The 21,374-nt window shown below is 39.0% G+C and overlaps 1 protein-coding gene across 1 annotated transcript in view; it reads left to right on the forward strand.

Moving 5' to 3' along the window:
* Positions 1-2,111: 2,111 nt before the first annotated feature.
* LOC100556121 (uncharacterized) overlaps positions 2,112-21,374 on the forward strand; it is a 39,617-nt gene continuing 20,354 nt past the window's right edge. The window contains exons 1-14 of the mRNA XM_008110523.3: positions 2,112-2,263; positions 3,757-3,842; positions 5,779-5,893; positions 6,757-6,931; positions 7,621-7,732; positions 8,377-8,483; positions 9,076-9,202; positions 9,638-9,758; positions 10,840-10,925; positions 11,938-12,068; positions 13,670-13,729; positions 15,424-15,490; positions 19,312-19,406; positions 20,833-20,961. Of these exons, the coding sequence (XP_008108730.2) occupies positions 3,758-3,842; positions 5,779-5,893; positions 6,757-6,931; positions 7,621-7,732; positions 8,377-8,483; positions 9,076-9,202; positions 9,638-9,758; positions 10,840-10,925; positions 11,938-12,068; positions 13,670-13,729; positions 15,424-15,490; positions 19,312-19,406; positions 20,833-20,961 (1,410 nt within the window). The 5' untranslated portion in view covers positions 2,112-2,263; position 3,757. The remainder of the gene's footprint in view (positions 2,264-3,756; positions 3,843-5,778; positions 5,894-6,756; positions 6,932-7,620; positions 7,733-8,376; positions 8,484-9,075; positions 9,203-9,637; positions 9,759-10,839; positions 10,926-11,937; positions 12,069-13,669; positions 13,730-15,423; positions 15,491-19,311; positions 19,407-20,832; positions 20,962-21,374) is intronic.

Below are 21,374 nucleotides of genomic sequence, written 5' to 3' on the forward strand. Positions count from 1 at the left end.
AACATTCACACTGAACTCCAACAGACAAGAGTTCTTTCTCCCACCCTGGACCTTCCACAGACATATAAACCTCCCTTGCTTAGTTTCCAATATACCTCACAACCCCTGAGGATGCCTGTCATAGATGTGGGCGAAACGTCAGGAGAGAATGCTTCTGGAACATGGCCATACAGCCTGCAAAATTCACAACAACCCAGAATTCCTGCCTGTTTGAGGCAAGTAAATGTTGCAATTGGCCACCTTGATTAGCATTAATGGCCTTGCCAGCTTTAAGTCCTGGCCTCTTCCAGCCTAGATGAATCCTTTGTTCGGAGGTGTTAGCTGGCCCTGATTGATTCATGTCTGAAATTCCTCTCTTTTCAGAGTGTTGTTCTTTATTTACTGTTCTGATTTTAGAAATTTTTTTATACTGGTAGCCAGATTTTATTCATTTTCATGGTTTTTGTTGAAATTGTCCACATGCTTGTGGATTTCAGTGACTTATCTATGTAGTCTAACATGGTGGTTGTTAGAGTGGTCAAGCGTTTCTGTGTTTTCAAGTAATATACTGTGTCCAAGTTGGTTCATCAAGTGCTCTGCTATGGCTGACTTCTCTGGTTGAGTTATTCTGCATTGCCTTTCATGTTCCTCAATTCATGTTTGGGCAATGCTGCCTTTGGTGGTTCCTATGTAGACTTGTCCACAGCTGCATGGTATATGATAGACTCCTGCAGAGGTGAGGGAATCCCTCTTGTCACAACAACCCAGGGATTCTGGCCATGAAAGCCTTCGACATCACAATAATAAAACTATTTCTATCCCGCCCTATCTCCCCAATGGGGACAATATACAGCGGCAAACATTCAATACCTTAAAAGTGTGACTAAAAAAAGCAAACAAACTGTAAATCAAATAACAATATATTAGACATCAACATCAGACAATAGTAAAACATTACAACAAATTATTCCCTGGTGGCACAGCAGGTTAAATCGCTGAGTTGCTGTACTTGCTGACTGAAAGGTCGGAGGTTCGAATCCAGGGAGCGGAATGAGCTCCCGCTGATAGCCCCAGCTTCTGCCAACCTAGTACAGTGTTCCCTCACTTATCGTGTGGGTTAGGTTCCAGGACCACCTGCAATAAGTGAAAATCCGTGAAGCAGGGACACTCTATTTATTTTAATATTTATACATTATTTTAGTAGTTATACACTATTTTAAGTCTTTATCAACCAACCGTGTGTTGATAAATCGCCGCCTCCTCCTCCTGTTGCCGCTTGGGGTCCTTTTCTCTCCCTTTGCCTTCTCCTTCCTCCCTTCCTTAGGCTGTAAATTGTATTTTTTATGATTTATAATAGTCTTTTAGAGTTTATTGAAAAACTGCAAAACAGCGAATCCACGAAAAGTGAACCGCGATTCAGTGAGGGAACACTGTAGTTTGAAAACATGCACATGTGAGTAGATCAATAGGTACCGCTCCGACGGGAAGGTAACGGCACTCTATGCAGTCATACCGGCCACATGACCTTGGAGGTGTCTACAGACAACGCTGGCTCTTCGACTTAGAAATGGGAATGAGCACCAACCCCCAGAGTCGGACACAACTAGACATAATGTCAGGGGAAAACCTTTACCTTTACCTTACAACAAATTAGGCATCATACCACTAAAAATTCACATTTTTTCACTGTCCAGCTTTCAACTTCCCATCTTTGTTTGCTGTCTTTTGACAGAGTTACTGGGCGGTTGATAGCCAATTGCTCAACCCAATATTTATTTATTTATTTCAAACCAGTATAGTCAGTGCATTAGATCAATAGTGTAATAATTCATTGCTAGTTTAACTCGGTGCATCTACACTGTAGGATAAATGCAGTTTGACCCCACTTTAACTGCTATATCCCAATGGTAGCTGAGTGTTACAAAATCTTTAGCCTTCCCTGCCAAAGAGTGCTGGAGCTTCACTAAATTACAAACTCCAGGTTTCTATAGCATTGTGCCATGGCAGTTAAAGAATAGTGAAACTGCATTTATTCCACAGTGTAGATGCAATCTTAGTTGTTTTTTTGAACCAGACATGACAGCTGTCTTCCCTTCCCAAAGTGCCAGCTGCTTTTTCTTAGTTAATGATAAACGGACTGGTCAGCACAGAGTCAGTGGCTGGAATGCAGGACAGCTGGAGCCAGGACCCTTCTGCAATTCCCTCCGACATGCCTGCCTCCCTCCAGGACTGATCCTATCAAAAGCTCAGCTAGCTTTTGGTCAAAAGAAACACACAGAGAGAGGTAAGGAAGTGGCCAGGTTTCCACCCTCTTTGGCCAACAAAGGCTCCTTCGATAGATACTCGATTACATTAAGGTGGATGGGGATGGAAGTAAGAAAGACTGTGCATACCAGGCATGGGCATACTTTGGCCCTCCAGGTGTTTTGGACTTCAACACCCAAAATTGTGGGAGTTGAAGTCCAAAACACCTGGAGGGCTGAAGTATGCCCATGCCTGCTATAGCAACATGGGTGTGTATGTCATTGTTTTAAAAAACAATATTTTAGTGATTCATGTGGATACTGTTTAAAATGACTTAAGACATACCAAGCTGCAATTGTCATGTATTAAAAGTTATAATTTAGTCATTTTTAGCATTGCACGTTAACATGAGTAGTCATCTAATTTGCGTGTTTTCTACATCTAAGGCCACTTAAATTTCAGGCCACTTAAATTTCAAGCCACTTAAAAATAATGTAGGGTTGTAATGTTTTGTGGACAAATAGTTTAAATTCCTTTGGCCTAATTAAGAAAGATCTTCCCAGGATGTATAAAGGCAATCAAAAATATGACTTATTTATAAAAAAATACGTCCTGCATAAATTTGCTGCCTAAAAATGCCAGAGTCCAGAATTATGACCCCTTGGTTTGTTTACGTAGTAAGCTTTCTGGCAAGATTTTTCTGGTCAAAACAATCCAGACTTTTGCAATAAAAAGACAGACTGAGGACTAGGCATCAGTATGATAAATCTCCTTTCCAAACATCCAAACAGGTAATCTTGACTTATTTGAAAGTGTATAGTTCTGCACTGATAAGAGCAAGAGAGATATTTTGCTCTCCAATGTAGGTCACCAAATGTAACACTGTTTACACAGCCAAACCAAGGTGCAACATATGCAAAGCTGCCCATGTTAACCAGGAAATCACACAAATACTTCTCCCAATATGAATGGTTGCCATGCAGAATGGGGAGAAAGCATTCCCCCCCCCCCCCCGGAAACTGGGGGTGTATATTCTACACTGTTGAATTAATGCAGTTGATAGCTTAATGCTATAGAATCCCAGGATTAGTAGTTTGATGAGGCACCAGCACTCTTGGGCAGAGAAGGCTATAGACCTTGAAGATTGCCATCTCCTAGATTGCATAGCATTATGCCAAGGCAATTAAAGTGGTGTCAGATTGCAGCAATTCTATTGTGTAAATCCCACAAACATACTCTAGAAATTGTAGGTCATAAAAAATACATATTTTTAAATTCTACACCAACTTTAGATTTGGTTTTTCTTGTTCCTGGCTGATGCCTTACTTTGAATATTTCCACTTTTCATAATTCTGGGTTTTATTGTCCTGGTTGTGAGCTGTTTTGAAGTGGCTGAAAAGGGACATATAAACCAACATAGCCGTGTAATGGGTTGATTTGCCATCCAAAATTAAGGAGGACTATAGAGAAGTGATTAAAAATGTGCATCTTTCTGACTTGCTTCTTTTTTCATGACTTTCTGTTCACTTAAAGGATGATTGGGAAGCCTTCCTTTATTTTAGGAAGCTGCACCTCAACTGCACTTCGTCATGTTGTCCATATGAAAAGATATTTGTGTGGTGAGTGTTCCCTAAAATGATTGTACTGTACTATAGCCCATAGCTATAGTAGTTGCACAGGCCACCTCTTTGACTTGAAACACTGCACTTTATTCCTCTGCCCCAAAGCATCTTAGAATATCACATTGCATTTTAGTTCTAGTGGTCCCTCCAGGCCATCCTCTCCTCCATCCCAGTGGTCTTTTGGTTTTTTTCTTCCTCTTTCTTTGCAGATTCATGTTATTTGAGTGATTATATTCCTTCTGCTTATGTGATTGTTTTAGTCAATTGTTATGTTTTGTTTTTGTTTCTAATTCTTATAGCGTTTTATAGTGTTTTAAGTGTTTTATTGTACAATGTTTTATGCTGATTTTATATTGGAAACCGCCCTGAGTCCCTTTCGGGAGAGAGGGCGGTATACAAATAAACTTTTACTTACTTACTTACTTACTTTTGATTATTCCAAGTCACTGGATGCAAAAGAGTGTGTGGCTCCGACACAAAACTGGGAGGGATAGCTAACACTCCAGAAGACAGGAGCAGAATTCAAAACGATCTTGACAGACTAGAGAGATGGGCCGAAACTAACAAGATGAAGTTCAACAGGGACAAATGCAAGATACTTCATTTCGGCAGAAAAAATGGAAATCAAAGATACAGAATGGGGGACGCATGACTTGACAGCAGTGTGTGCGAAAAAGACCTTGGAGTCCTCGTGGACAACAAGTTAAACATGAGCCAACAATGTGATGCAGCAGCTAAAAAAGCCAACGGGATTCTGGCCTGCATCAATAGGGGTATAGCGTCTAGATCCAGGGAAGTCATGCTCCCCCTCTATTCTGCCTTGGTCAGACCACACCTGGAATACTGCATCCAATTCTGGGCACCACAGTTGAAGGGAGATGTTGACAAGCTGGAAAGCGTCCAGAGGAGGGCAACTAAATGATTAAGGGTCTGGAGAACAAGCCCTTTGAGGAGCAGCTTAAAGAACTGGGCATGTTTAGCCTGCAGAAGAGAAGGCTGAGAGGAGACATGATAGCCATGTACAAATACGTGAAGGGAAGTCATAGGGAGGAGGGAGCAAGCTTGTTTTCTGCTGCCCTGCAGACTAGGACACGGAACAATGGCTTCAAACTACAGGAAAGGAGATTCCACCTGAACATTAGGAAGAACTTCCTCACTGTGAGGGCTGTTCGACAGTGGAACTCTCTCCCCCGGGCTGCGGTGGAGGCTCCTTCCTTGGAGGCTTTTAAGCAGAGGCTGGATGGCCATCTGTCGGGGGTGCTTTGAATGCAATTTCCTGCTTCTTGGCAGGGGGTTGGACTGGATGGCCCATGAGGTCTCTTCCAACTCTACTATTCTATGATTCTATGATTTTATGATTCCACACTGTTGTCTAAAGTAAGAAGCTTTGTTATATGTGCAGAGAACAATCCTACATAGAAATGTGAAGGTTTACATACAAAAATCTGGAAAAATAGAATAAAACAAAGGTATTTTCCACAAAGCAATTGGAAAAATTAGAGGAGGGGATGGATACTGCAATGTTTTCCTTTTAGAATAAAATGCTTAAGACAATTCAGATATTTATTCTACCAAAGTCATTCCCAAAAACTATGTGACAGAAGGATTATTACATAAGACAATTGACAACGTCTAATCATTACAATTCATAGTCTTGGCTTCTTTTTCTCAGTTCTGTATATGGAAATGAGTGCTTTATGTCTACTGTACCTTACATGTGACTAAAGGAGATAAAAAATGTTTCTTGTCTGTTTCACTGTTGTTGTTTTTTTTACATTCCAGTTTCCATGCTCTTTATGATCTGTGAAAACCTAAGAGGTTTCTTATGGTTCAAGACCTTGTAGGAAATTATATTTGTAATCATTGATAGATAAATTGTTATTTTAATACACCAAATATGTTTATTCTATGCTAAACAAAATAATTTGTGTAGGTGGTGACTTCATTGTTCATCCCTATGTGAAGGAGGCTTTGGACAGCGGGAGGCCTGTTGTTGCTTTGGAGAGCACCATTATTACACATGGCATGCCGTATCCTGATAATCTGAGGTTAGCATTTTTTCTCTGATGTAGCAGATGTAGCAGATTTGGAAGTTATATGTTTTTACTGCAATCTCTGGAATCCCCCAGTGTTTTGGAAAATGTTATTCATAAACTTTTGGAAACACACCTTTTGGAGATTATAACGTTTTTTGAAAGCATGATCTTTCAGAGAAGAGCCAAAAACCCTTTAGAGTAGAATCTTCTCTTGTGGTCTACAACCAGATATGATTATGCAAGGCAATAGTTTCAGTTGTTAAACTGAATAACCTATTATCTCTGATCTGTTAGGAAACAGAGATTTTGCCAGTGCATAAAACAGCAGAGCTTTAGAAGTGTTTTCAGTGTCCTAAAATATATATACTCTCCCGTAAAACAACTTTTTTAATATCACGCACTCAAGAGACAAAAATGAAGTAGACTTCGATAAAAATTATATACTTGGTTTACTCACAGCCTTCATGTGTTCAACATACACAGGTACAAAACTTATCCATCCAGTTTCAGATATGTCTGAGATAATTTTCTGTGCCATCCGGCCAGGATATCTCTTACAGCAAAACAGCAAGCAAGTGCGTGATCTGAGGTCTGAAGCAATCTGTGGTCTATCTGCACATTGTCTGAAATTGTCTGAAGTGATTATGTGGTCTGCAGCCCCTTTTATAACTTCTCAGGAACCATAGAATAAAGGAAGCTGCATACCGGAACATACATACACGAAACAGTAAGCAACAGGATCATAGATTAACATTATTAGAGAAGGTTTGAAGAAAGTTGTAATTTCCAACAGTGTTCATGCTAGCTGGAAGCTGCTGGAATTGTCCTTTGTTTCACTTTTTTCTTGTGTATTATCATGTGCTGAACTGCTCCAGGGTGGCACGAGAGGTGGAAGAAACTGTACAAACAAATGGATCTGTACCAGCAACAATTGGTGTTATAAACGGATGCATCCATGTGGGCCTCCAGGATGAAGAACTTGAAATACTGGCCAAGAGCAAAAATGTTGTTAAGGTGTCCCGAAGAGATTTTCCCTATGTTCTCAGCCAGGTACCAGGCAGAAGTCTTGTTCTTGTTTGTTTCATCCAATTACACTATATAACAACATTTGAAACATTTTCTCTTTGAAAGTGTTTTTCCTGTTGAATTGTGCAGTACTTATTTTGAAAGCAGTTGTTATACTCCAGAAATTGCCACAAACTATGTTGAATTGGTTGTGACTTTTTTAGATATTTATTGAAACATTATAATGTGCTGCAGAATGTCCCACAAAAACAAAGTTTTTGCAGCTGAATACACCTTTCTATGTTTTGTAATAGAACCAATTAGGAAATGACATTTATAACCCAGGAATAATAGTCCTGTTACAAAGTGTTATTGTTTCTAAGTAGTAATACACTGCTCACATTGTCAAAGCATAGAGCTGCCAACTCAATGTTTCTCTTGTAATTTCATGACACATTTATAATGTGTATTCTTTAATTCTCTTTGGGAGAGTATAGGTTTTAAAAAATGCAAAAAAAAAACACCCTCCTTCTAGTCTTATAAGATATTAAAAATATATACATTTTTGGAACACCCTGTATGTATGTTACTCCAATCTAGAATTTATAAAAATCATCTTGATAGCTCAAGTCCTATCCAGTTTCTTTTTTTAATTGCCTAACAGAGGAAAGATCAGTGTAGGTTGTTTCCCTCAGTTTTATGTAGTCTGGACTGTGATGTTTGTTTCATGTCAGGGCTTATCTGGGGGGACGACTGTGGCAGGAACTATGTTTGTGGCACATAAAGCAAGGATCCCTGTGTTTGTGACTGGAGGAATTGGAGGAGTCCACCGTGAAGGAGAGAAGAGTAAGAGAAGCATCATATTACTTCTGAGTCAAGAATTTAATCCCCATATACTGCCCTGTGTTCTCTTTCGATGCGCTTATGCCCAACTGAGTCCGATATGGGCATAAGCAGCTTTCCATGGGTTGCTGGACTATAGGTCTCAGTGTTACTCACCCTGGGAGTTGCAGTTCAACAAGATCCAGAGAGCTGTGTGAATGGACCAATCTTCCAATGCTGGGATTGCTGGAAGATTGGTCAATGCAAGATCCATCCTTATTGGGACTGAGGGAGGGGGAAAACAGTGAAAAAGGGATGGATATAAGTAGGGGATGAAAGTAGTACTAATAAGGTGTAAACAATAGACTACACCAGAAATGACAGAATATATATGGATTTTTTCTCTTTCTTTGCTAAATTGGAGATATATATATATATATATATATATATGCACACACATATACGCATTGTATATGTCACCTTTGTTATCTTCTAAATTTGTTTATGAGGAAATGTGCTAATGTTAAACTTTACATATACAATTTAAACTTTAAATTTTTTAAATTATTTACTGTTTGTACTGTGCCAGCATGATTTCCCTCTCTTAGCAGAATAACACGCAAAATAAGTATGTACATATAGATATCTATATCATTGCCTTTTTTCAGCTTTGGATGTGAGTGCGGACCTGACAGAGTTGGGCCGTACTCCAGTTGCTGTGATCTCTGCAGGTGTCAAGTCTATACTTGATATTGGTAGGACGCTGGAATATTTGGTAAGTAATGCTAGCTTGCAGATTGGAAGACAGGACCTGGAAGTGAAGGTTGATAATTATGCATTTTCTGAATGAATGATATTGACAGCTATTCAAATGATTATGTTGGATATTAAAAGAAAAGTATAGGGATAATACAAATCAGTTCACATCAGAATTGGCATTCATTATTTCATTGCTTCCATTCACTTCATTGTTTGTAGTGATAGACAAGTAATTATAATTTCTAATAACTTTGTCTTTGGTGTCATTGTAACTGTTAATTTCCTTTTTTGCAAATGCAAAATGTAGTTGGTAATGAAGAAAGCCAATGGAGTAGTGTGAGTTCAGTGTCAATCAATGGCCCGGCTGCCCCACTCAGGGTTAAATGATAACACCACTACCTTTATTTATTTCCACATTTTCATATAAATGCTGCTATGCATTTTATAATGAGAGGGAACATGCAGGAAGTGAGAAAAGCATAATATCTTTCAGTTAAAGGTGGTCAGGTGCAGAGCTTGAAATACATCAGTATTAAATTTAAACTCGCACTTTCCTTTGCACCTCTATTTGCACTTTTGCACTTGACTTTCCCTTCCTATCTCTGCAGGAAACCCAAGGCGTCTGTGTGGCCACTTTTGGAGAATCAAGGGAGTTCCCAGCTTTCTTCTTACAGCATAGTGGTTTCCAAGCACCATTTCAGGTGAAGAATGAGAAAGATGCTGCTCAAATGATTGGTGAGCTGTAGATGGAATAAGTTGCTCTTGATGTACGAATGGAGTGTGGATGGTGTTTAAATAAGAGGTTGAAAAGTCAATGTTTTGGACTAAGGCTTCCAGAATCCAATGTTTACATGCTTGCTAGAGGATTCTAGGGGCTGAAGTCCAAAAAAAGAAATTACTATGAGTTTAGTTTTGTTTATGCATTATTGCGAATCCATATTTCATTGCTTTTTGCCCTGAGTGAAGGAGACTTTCTAGAGACATCCTACATCTATTCCTCATCTTTAGTCCATCCTCTGCATTTCATATGTTTTTCCTTGGTTCTTGCATCTCATACCAAAGTTCTCTCCTACCACATTGAAAATAAAATGGTACACAAAAAGAAAATATTACTTAAATTGAATTGTTTAGCATCAAGGTGACACAGTAGTGATTAACCTTCTTTTTCAGCCAGGTCCTTGGCATTGCAGTTGGGCAGTGGGGTGTTGATCGGAGTGCCCTGCCCAAAGGACCATGCTGCTTCTGGACACCAAATTGAAGGAGCAATCCAGCAGGCTTTGGAAGAGGCTCAGTAAGAAACACTTGCGTCCCATTCCTCTTTTTGCAGTGAACAAATCTGTATTGTGTAGGCAATTGTTCATATCAGTGTTCGATCTTAGAAATATTGGATGGGGCATTCTGGGAGTTGTAATCCAAAGCAGCAACTTTCCCAAACTCTGGCCAGTATATTAAACATTGATTTAGATATTGCTTGTGCCCATCTACCTTGATTCAACTTGTTTTCTTTTACTGCTTTTCCTGGAATGGAATACATTCTAAAATAAAGGAAAACTTATTTGCAAAACGATTTCCCTGTTTCTGTGCACACCGGGCTTCTTTGGCCAGAACATAGAACAATTTTCTTCTTCATTCAGTCTGACAGAGAAGATTCTGTGTTCAAACAAAATGTGGATTCTATGCTTCCTTGCAGAAAGACCCAAATTATAGACCTCCAGTCATATCTTTAGAGCAGTGGTTCTCAACCTGTGGGTCACCAGGTGTTTTGTCCTACAACTCCCAGAAATCCCAGCCAGTTTACCAGCTGTTAGGATTTCTGGGAGTTGAAGGCCAAAACATGTAGGGTCCCACGGGTTGACAACCACTGCTTTAGAGCTATGTGTTTTTTCACAGCCTCTGAGAACCTCTATTTTGAGGCCTTATTTATAGAATAGATATGCCAGCTGTCACTAGACTAAAACCACTCAGTACAGTCTGAATATCCCTTAACCAAAATGCATGAGACCGGAAGTGTTTTGAATTTTGGAAGGTCTGTATTTGCATATACGTACATAGTGAGATTTCTAGGCAATGAGATACAAAATTCATTTGTGTTTCATATGCATCTTATATACACAGTCTGAAGTCTATTTTAGACAATACTTCAGATAATTTTCTGCATGAAACAAAGTTTATGTGCATTGAAAGCACATTATCCACCCATTTTGGATTTTGGAGTATTTGGGATTTTGGAATTCCAGATAAAGGATGCACAACCTGTTATGTTTCCCCTATAAATATCCAAGGCAATTCATTCTTAAAATGAATAAATCATTTAGTGATACCCTGTAACGTGATTATCTGTTCTCATCCAGGACATGTTTTCACATTTTTAGGGGAAAAGGTATCCTGGGAAAGGAACTCACACCCTTCCTGCTGCAGAGGGTGAACGAATTATCCAATGGAGAATCTCTGAAAGCCAGTATCCTTTCCTAGAAATGTGTGTGCATTAATGTGCTTTTAGGTCAGCTGTTGACTTATGGAAACCCTATGCATTTTCACAGGGTTCTCTAGACAAGGAGTACACAGAGCTGCTTTGCCATGGCCTTCCTCTGACATATACTGTAGTTAATAGTACCATGCCCCCCATTCATCCTGCTTAGCTATCAAGAATAGTCAAGATCTGGTGTTTTCAGGGTATTCTCCAGTGATAAAGTCCTCTTTCAAAAACCCCATTTTCAATCCAAGATTTCATAAAGTCTGAAATCCTGGAAAAAAATAGTACCCTAAATTTCTTCCAGATTAAGATTGTTTCGATGATGCACGGGAATTTGAATATTTCTCTTTCCAGAAGATGCAGTGCATCATGCCATGCATGATGAAAGCAAGATGCTTTGCTGTTGGATAGAAAGACAACTGTTTAGATATTGCAGAGAGTAGGAATAGCCAAAACTGTAATCTGACCCAGAAGGACCTTTTCTTATTTCTATAGTCTTGTGCTAACCTGCCCGAATTAAAACACTGAACAAACCTTTTTCTTTTATATAGAAATGGTGAGAGAATCGAGATGGTCAGCTGTCCTACTTTTTAAAAAGCTCCCATTGATTTGAATGCATGCTTATATCTAAAGGGCCACCCACTCCAAGTCTAGTTTAAAGGCAAAGAAACCTAAGAAGGCACAACAGAGGCACTGAAGCTTCTTATTGGGATTGGGGATTAGCATCTGAAGAGCAGACCAAGTGGAAATGCAGTGCACCTCATTACAGATTTTAAACTTACAAGTCTGTGTCTATTTTATCTGAATCATGATTGTATTTGTCCATTTAGCCAGTGGTGTGATATGCTGGAAGTTGCAGTCCAAGAATGTCTGAAGAGCAGTATGATTTTTACCCATGGTTTATAGGCAAAGTATCTCTGCACCATATTTGTATATCTTCTTTTGGTTTCTAGGCTGCTCTTTTTTCTCCCCTTTCCTTTCATCAGTCTTTCTACAGATATTGCTTTGATCAAGAACAATGCCAGAGTGGGCAGCCGTATAGCTGTAGCCCTGAATAAGATTCAGAGAGCCCAGGGGTCAAGAAATACTTTGCTTCCAAATGAAAATGTATCTGCTGTGTCAAGACCAGTGAGTACTCTGCCTTGCTAGACTCTGAATGATTTGCTCATTGTGTTGTACTGCAGGGCTTTGCTATTTTTATTGGAGTTACCTGGATTGATTTTCAGAACAGAAACCCTTTTGGGTTGTGGCACACACAGGGGTTTCAGTCACATACATTGCCTTTCTGCAAATTGAAACCCTCCAGGGATGTTGGACTACAGCTACAAATGGTCATCTTTCAGGAAGTGAGTGCAACTATAGTCCAACAACTCAGGTTAGGAAAGAGCTAATAATGATATGTGGGAAGTTTTTGTATGTAAGGACATTAGCTTCCCTAAACTACATTTCCCAGTATTCTGCAGGAGACAGCCACATGATAGGAAAGCAGAAGCCCTCACTTTAAAACACTAATGTGATAAGGTCCTAAGACTCTCTCATTCATGAAGGTTCAGAACTGGATAATCTTTGGATGTGGTTTAGCCCCATGGTCGTGAATATGACCATCAACATTTAAATAGCTTGCGGATTGAATACATTATGTATATACTGGCCCCAAAATTGATATTTATTAGCAATTATTCTAATGTAGGAAAAAATAATATTATGTTTCCTATTGGTTGTCTCAACTAAGGTTGACCAGTTCAGTCATTAGGATTTACATATGTGTTAATTTACCATTCAACTGTTGATTCAATGAGTCTACTATGATCATGACTACCAAGAGGATCCAGGCATAGTTCCTGCATGTGATGGTTTGAATGCTGGACTACAACTCTAGCAAATTTCTTCTGAAAAAATCTTGCCAAGACACCCCCCCCCCATAGGTTTATCTAAGGGTCATTGGAAGGTAGAGTTGCTTTGAAGGCAAATAATAACAGCAGCTATAGTATCATTATTATGTTTGTTTTGAAACCACTGCAAATGTTGCAGTTATCAAACCAGAAGAGTGAAGTACTAGGCAGGTTTCAGGCAAGTGCTTGTAGGTAGCAATACATTTTGTGAAGAATGGCTAGTTCGCTGCACTTAAAAAATGCCATATATTGAGCTGTCTTCCATTAACTCTTACCCTGCTTCTGTTCAGAGCCTACATATTGCCATGTTTAGGCAATTCAGTCTTAATGGGACATATGGGGAAAAATATGAATTGTGGGTCATTGGAAAGCACAGTCTGTCAAAGCTTTCTGGAAATTGCTTCAGGTTGCGGGATATAATGATCAGCTTGTACATCCCTGTTGCTGTACATCCCTGTTGGCTTGGAACCTGGGCAAATGCTCTATTAATAGTCTGATTGTGTCTGTGGAAGAACATAAGAGGTAAAGATAGGTGGCATATAATAATAATAATAATCATCATCATCATCATCAACTTTATTTCTACCCCACCACCATCTCCCGAAAGGGACTCAGGGCAACTTACACAGCAATCGTAATGTAACATACATATGGTGCAATAAATACAGATACATCAATATCAAAGGAAAACATAACTCACATAATCAATTTATAAAACAATGCCACAGTAAAATCAATCAACTCTAAAATACACATTGATAAAATGTTACGGTAATTGTAGACATAAAATGAATATAACAATGCTGTCACATTTTCCCAACTCTGTTTTACTTTCAGGTGGTCATTGGTGGCATCAATGTTGACATCATCGCTAAGGCAAAAGATGCAACAATACTGGTTGTTGTTTATTATTGTTGTTTATTATTGTTGATTTGTTTATTTGTACTCCGCTTTTTTCTCCACAAGGAGACTCAAAGTGGCTTGCATTTACTGATATATAGGTGGCATTATAGAACCAGAATGGTTTGAATGCTGGACTTTAGGAGCCCCAGGATTCAAATCCCATTCAGCTGTGGAAAGCCGCAGGTGATCTTGGACAAGTCATATTCTCTTAGCCTTAGAAGAGTGGTTCCCAAACTTTGTTTTTGACTTCAACTTCCAGAAATTCCAACAATCTTACCAGCTGTTAGAAATTGTGGCAGCTGAAGTCCAAAATATCTGGAGGACCAAAGGTTGGGAACCACTGCCTTAGAGAAAGGCAGTGGTGAACTTTAGATGCACCCTAAGTCTTCTGGAAATCTACAACAGCACTGCAAGGAGAGAAATGGGTAATTCTGGTTGCTAGAATGCTGGTTTGAAACCCACGGAAATTTACAGGAATAAATTAAGTGGGCATTTTTCCACACATAGAGACTGACGTTAAGCTATGAGGTCTAAAAATAAGGGTGATGAAACTGGAGTGTGTGGGAAAGAAGGTATAAAGCTGATAAATAAACAAAATGATATTTGCCTTGCCCTCTGTCTGGCTGGAATAGTGAGTGCCAGATGATGCAACACACTTTTTTCCCCAAAGACTTTGATCCACAGCCAGGCATCTGGCCACGTTTGTGATTAACTGACATGTGGCAGGAAATGGAACAGTGCAGTGGTTATTTAATTAAAAATTAACTAAGAAAACAAGTCTTAATCCCTGGAGACAGAGAAGAAAAATACAAACTGCAGTGAACATTAGTGAATGTTTCTTTTTCCAAAAGAAATGAGAAGACCTCCGTGCAAAGATACCAGGGGATGATAGGAATCAGGGGACTGCAGAGACAATGCAAGGACATGACAAGTTTAAATATTGTTATAACAATTATTCTTTAGATCAATTGTTCCTGAATGAAAGGTCCCACCTGAATCACTTTGAGCAGCTACACTTACAATGGGTGCTGTCCCCTGTTAAAAATGAGCTTTACTTTGTGTCTTATAATTTTTTTCAAAAGCAAGATCCAAAATCTTGTTAGTGTCTTACATATATGTAAATTCCCCTATGGAAACAGTTGGATTTTTTTGTCCAATGCAGAGCATTTGTATTTGGTTTAAGGTTGTAGAAGGCAAGTTGCACTTTGTGCCTGAATCTGTATTGCACGTTGGCATATTACACATTCTTGCATTGTACGTGAATATGCACTCATATCTGGTTGTACATTCAGCTGTACATTTGGAGTTTTGGTTCAGTTGCGCACCATAGATATTCGACCCAAGGGGCGTGTGGCACTATTACTGCATAATTCCACATTCAGAGATTTACACTACCCAATCCCATTGTAGGGTCTCAGCCAATGTATTCATATCATCTGGTTTAGGGTTTTCCCTTTATTCTGAATGGGACAGTCTGGTCAGCAAGAATACATAGAACCACCCTAAATAATTTCTGGACAAATATCTTGATTACATCTTCTCATTTTCAGAAAGCATCCATTGGTGACACTTGAAGTAAATTCAAATGAATTAAATTAAATAGATGCAGGAGAGCAGTGTAAGTACATCAAGATCTCTGAGCATTTTCCATTTGTCTCAATCATCTGACCTCTGTTCTGTACTTGCAGCATGGTGGACAGACAAATCCCTCAACAGTGAGACAATCTTTTGGAGGTGTGGGAAGAAATCTCGCAGGTAATTTGTTCACTTTCACAACCTTGAATAGTCCTCACACCTTTGGAATCTAGTATAATTTTTTACTAGAGCTTGGAAGTCCATCAACTTATGCAAAATAATGATCTGGAAGGCAAGGGGATGATGCTTTTAAAATTAAAGAACCAAAGTGCCACTGAGCAAATGTTCAGCCCAGAAATTTGTTTTCTGTGTATGAGCACACAGCTCAGTGATTTGAAGCTGCTGTCAGATGTAGATTGTTGTGGAAAATGGAAATCTCTATAACCTTTTGGAGATGTTATGATCTTTAGAAAGGCATGACCTTGTTAGAAGTCATAACCTTTTGGAAAAAATGATGCTATAACCTTTTGGGAAAATGCCATTCATTTAAAGCAATTAGGTTTCTCAGCTGTTAAACTGATGTACCTAGATATCTCTTTGAACTGTTAGGGACAAAGATCTGCCAATGCACAAAACATACACACACACATATAGCAGAGTTTCAGAAATATTGTTTCAGTTGCCCAAAAACATCTACTTTCCCTTAAAAATATATTTGCCTTTAAATCATATTTTCAAAAGACAAAAAATAAGCAGATTTCTTTAAAAGTAACATAGTTGGTTTACTCACAAACTTCATGTATTCATCATATACGTAGGTACTTTGCATATCAATACAGTTACAGATAGAATTTGAAGTAGTTTCTTTGTGTAGATAACACAGGGCATCTTTCTTAGAATCAAGAGTCCATAGTCTAAAGCAATGGTTCCCAACCTTTTTTTTTATCAGGGTCCACTTTGACCAGGGACCACTCTACAACATTAGTACCAAAAGGGTTACGAATTAGTTTTTGGTCAACTTTAGATTAGTTATTTGGGGTGCCGATTCAGAAAATTGCATTGGATAGACCACATCAGCTCTAGTTTCTCATACAGAACATATGCCATCCAATAGTTGCCATCTGCTCACCCACAGAAAACCATATTTAATAATCTAAAGCTGATGTGATCTATCCAATGCAATGGTCAGCTCTGCGGAAAGGAGCGGAAATAAAATTAATAAAATAAAATAAAAGAGGAAGGAGGTTTGTGGACCAGGTTTTCGTTCTCATGGCCCACTGCTGGCTACGGCTCACAGGCTGAGAAGCACTAGTCTAAAGCATCTCTCTGTTCTGAGAGTCTAATAGAGGCTCTGTTCTCTAAAGCATTCTGTCTCTGCTGACTTCTAAAAGCATACTGTTCTTACTGGCACTGAAAGCAAACATTTGTTTCTACTGAAGTTTCTAAGCATACTGTTTCTAAAATGGAGTCTGAGTCCTGAACAAGTCCAGATCTGATCACATGGTCTGCAGCCCCTCCTCCAACAAGGAGTTAAGGAAAACTGCATGCCAACACACACATATACAATACAGTAAGCAATCTGAATTATATACATAACAAATAGCTAGTGGAGGCTTGAAGAAGGTTGCTATTTTCAAAAGACTGGGCTTAAACTGTATACACTTAGACCAGGCATGAGCAAACTTTGGCCCTCCAGGTGTTTTGGACTTTAACTCCAAAACACCTGGAGGGCTGAAGTTTGCCCATGCCTGATTTAGACAGATATATCTGAAGAAGAGACTTTGCACCACACACTTTAGGGGATCTATTTATTATTTATTTATTTACAGTATTTATATTCCGCCCTTCTCACCCCGAAGGGGACTCAGGGCGGATCATATTACACATATAAGGCAAACATTCAATGCCTTAACATAGAACAAAGACAAGACAAACACGGGGCTCCGAGCTGGCCTCGAACTCATGACCGCCTGGTCAGAGTGATTCATTGCAGCTGGCTGCAGCTGGTTGCTCAACAGCCTGCGCCACAGCCCGGCCCCACTACTTCACTTCAAACATGCAAAAAGAGGCCAGACTCAGTTCCTATATAGTTAATTGGATTTTGTTGAATTATGTGCCTACCCTCTACTATTTCACAGATGAAAACGTGAATGCATGAGGCCAAGAAATGACATGATGTGGTGAAGATGGCAAAAGTTATTAAGCAAGGAGTGGCTGCAGCAGTTTGTTTTTGCCTGAGAAAGACAAGATTCAATCATTTCATTGAGCATGAACTACTTTTGAATGTTGAACTCAGCTTCATCAGTTGAAGTAAATTGAGACTGAAAGGGGAAAGTGAGTGGAAGAGAGAGAAATTGTGATGTTTTAAAAATGTGATGACAGAGGAATATTAGGACTGTCTTTGCCAAATAGGACAGTTGGAAAATAAATATGCATGTAAAGCGTACATCTGTTTATTGCACTAGCTTCTACTTGTTTCTTTTTTAAAAGACTGTTTTATTGGTAGCCCTTTTTGGAGAAAACTAAAAAAGGTTGAGTGATGTTTTGGTTGAATTAATGAAAAGAGGCCCTTAAGGAGTTTGAAGAGGTTGAGGCAAGGTCTCTGAAAATGATTTTTTAATGTTGGAGGCCTCAAGGCTGCCCAGTATTATTCTAAAATAGCAACAGGGCTCCCTGTTGGGTTTGAAATACACGAATCATTGATATGATAAAGAACTGAAAGATTCAAGGCTTAAAGAACTCAAAGTTCAAGGCTTGACTTTTTGACTTTCAAGTTCAGATTTCTCCCACTTTTCTCCTCTGTTTTCATATCAGCTCTCAGCTTGGCTTCTCCCTCTGAATTAAAATTCTTCAAGAAACTGCAGGCAAGACAACATTCCCAGTTGCTGAATTCTGTGTACAAAATGAACTCAACCTCTCCTCTATTAATCCATTTGGACTGCAACAGATCACTGCTGAGGCTGGACCGAACCTTTTAAACTAATCTTAAGATATGTTCTTTTGGATTCCCTGAATTTAAGGGATGGAGCTCAGAAATATCATTTTTTTGCAGGGCAGTTCTCGGAGTCTCCCACACAACCCAGCTGCTGGATATAGTTCAAAAATGACATTTTCATGCTGTGCTCAGCAGCAGAGCGCATACGTGCATGCAGTTAGTCTCAGTTTCGACCCCTACCACCTCCATTGTAAAAGGATCATGTTATAGCAGGTGATGGGAAAGATCTCTTCCAGAGATGCTGGAGTAATTTGCATTCAGAAAACTGAGCTGGGAAATGATGAGAGGAGGGAGCATAATTCTGTCTTTTGAGTGAAGGCTCAAGTAAAAGCAAACTGCTGCAACTTAGATTATGCATTTCTTCCTCATAACCTTTACCATTTTTGTCCGCATTTTTACTGTTTTTCATCTCTGAAATGTTGTTGAATATATCTTTGTCCTATATTTATAGTCTCTCAATAAGGCAATAGCTACATCCGTCTTGGATTCTGAAATAAGATGAAATTAAGTGAAATGATGCAATTTGAATATCCCTTACCCAAAATGCTTGCAAACAGAAATGTTCTGTATCTTAAGTTTTCAAATACTGGCATATACTTGAGGATCTTGGAGGTGATACTGAAATCTAAAGTGAAATTAATTTGTGTTTCATACGCATCTTGCACACACAGCCACAAGGTAATATTAAATCATTTTATGTTTGAAACAAAGTGTATGTACACTGAACCATCAGAAAATAAATGTGTCATGATCTCAGCCACCCATGTAAATAATTTTGGATTTGGGAGTATTTTGAAATTCTGGATAAGGGATTTTGAGGATGTATGGCATCAGATAATGCTGGACTAGATGGACAAATAATCTGTTATAAGAAAGCTTCCTGTACAGAAGAGAGAGAGGGTAGCTGCTTTTCAAGGAATGTCTTCCCTCCAAGTGTATACTGTATCTGGAGGTTTAGATTCAACACAAAGCCCTGTTTTGTTCTGTCTCTCTCTTCTGGTTTCAGATTGCTTAAGTCGTCTTGGGAAGACTCCATTCTTCATCTCAGTCATGGGGAAAGATGAACATTCAGAATCTGTCATGCGTTACTGCAGGCATATGGTAGTTCATAGCATGTGATTATTGTTAACACCTCTTCAATACGTTTTCTTTTTATACCTGAACTAGGTTATGTTTTGTAAATTGTGTCACTTTTGCTACAAAAGACTTAATCCAAGCAGCCACTTTACAGAACCTAGGTTTTCAGCATGACCAGCAAGCAAGAATTCTCTGTGGACATTGTATCACCAAAATGTCTACAATTCTTAATGGTTACATTCAAACACAAGAGAAAGCAGCTTTTAAATAATACAATTTGTGCCCGTATTTGGAAGATTATGCTACCAGCTTCTTTTTCTCCATTTCAACTTCATCACATGAGCTTGTTGTCTCACCACAATCATGTTGTTTAATCTAATGGAAACATGCTGTTATTGTAATGAACAACTTTCACACATTACTGCGCTTGTGCTGTGCTGGTGCTTTGGTAATGCAAATTCCCACAATCAGTCAACCACACAGACTTGGTTCTGCCCTATATTTACCTTACCATTTTTTAAATTTTGCACTCATGCCATTTTCACTACTCCTTCTTCTGCTTTGTAATATTGACACTGAGAAGGAAAGAAACTATTGCAAAAGATATAGTGGTGCAACAATAGTGAGATAGAATTCATATATGGGTTTTCTTTCAATGAAAAGAGACAATCCAATCACTATTCAAGTACAATTCAACATGGGACAGCCATGATGTCATGTGATAAACCTCAATCAACTAAACTTTTATTGTGCAGTAATTGTGCTTTATCTGCCTCATGTAATAAAGTCTCTAGTCTCAAAGATGCCAAAAAATCCCTTTGCATACTGATCCAGACTAACATGGTCATGTCTTTGAATTCCCATATTCTGGCAAGAGATACTCTTGTGTGCAATCTTTCCTGCATGCTTGCGCTATGTTGCTGTGCAGTTAATCCAGACCACAATGAATTGGAAATATTTCATCATCTAAATGGGATTGTTGCTTGTATTACAACTAGAGCTATATGGGGGAAAGAAGCAGCATACTTTTGCCATTTATAGTACTTCATTGACTATGTCAATTATGTAACTATCTCCTCCCGATTTGACACATTCACCTTTCGGCCCAGACTTGTGTTTGATATACCTGTTTTAACATTTTATCTTGTAAGATTGTCCTTTTCGATTGTTTTACCGATATTGTTGATTTCTTGTTGTAAATTTGTGTTTTTGTTTTGATTTTATATTGTGATGTTGGGCAAGGCCCCGTGTGAGCCGCCCCGAGTCCCTTCGGGGAGATGGGGCGGGGTACAAGAATAAATTATTATTATTATTATTATTATTATTATTATTATTATTATTATTATTATTATTTGCTTGAAAAACCCCAATCCTTGAAAGAGCTGGCCAAATTTGTGGAGAGGTAAAAATATTTCAATATATTTATGTTCTATCCCTGCTTTTCTTTGAGGATATGGGAGGTGTCTTGCAACTGGAAGGACACAACACAGCCACTTACTGTGCTGTAATCACTGGCAGCGGAGAACTAACGCTTGGCTTGGGCGACATGGACATTCACCAGCAGATCACTGAGCAATATGTAAGGTTCTTCTGTACCCCTTTCTCTCCAGGAACTGAACTCTCTATTTACATTGTCTTTCCCAAAGAGATGTGGGGCTTCTGCCTGGTAGTTCCTCGAAGGTCCCAACTAGTCCGTATGAATCTGCTTTGAACTGGAGAATCCTAGTGTAGACTCAGATAACCCAGTTCAAAGCAGACGTGGGATTTTCTGCCTTGATATTCTGGGTTATATGGCTGTGTGGAAAGGTCCTTGGTGGCCCTGGTCCTTGGTACTTGATCATTTTGGGGGACTCAGCTCCCCTCTCCGATCTATTCTTAGGGAGTGTCAACATCCTTGTCTCTCAATCCTGGTGTCCATGCCGTAGCCAGATGTAAAAGGATATCATCTGCTGAGACCTTTGGAGAACGCCAACAGATGATCTCATTGTTCCA

Source organism: Anolis carolinensis, chromosome 5 (genome assembly GCF_035594765.1).
Source record: "Anolis carolinensis isolate JA03-04 chromosome 5, rAnoCar3.1.pri, whole genome shotgun sequence".
In the NCBI taxonomy this organism is placed as follows: domain Eukaryota; kingdom Metazoa; phylum Chordata; class Lepidosauria; order Squamata; family Dactyloidae; genus Anolis; species Anolis carolinensis.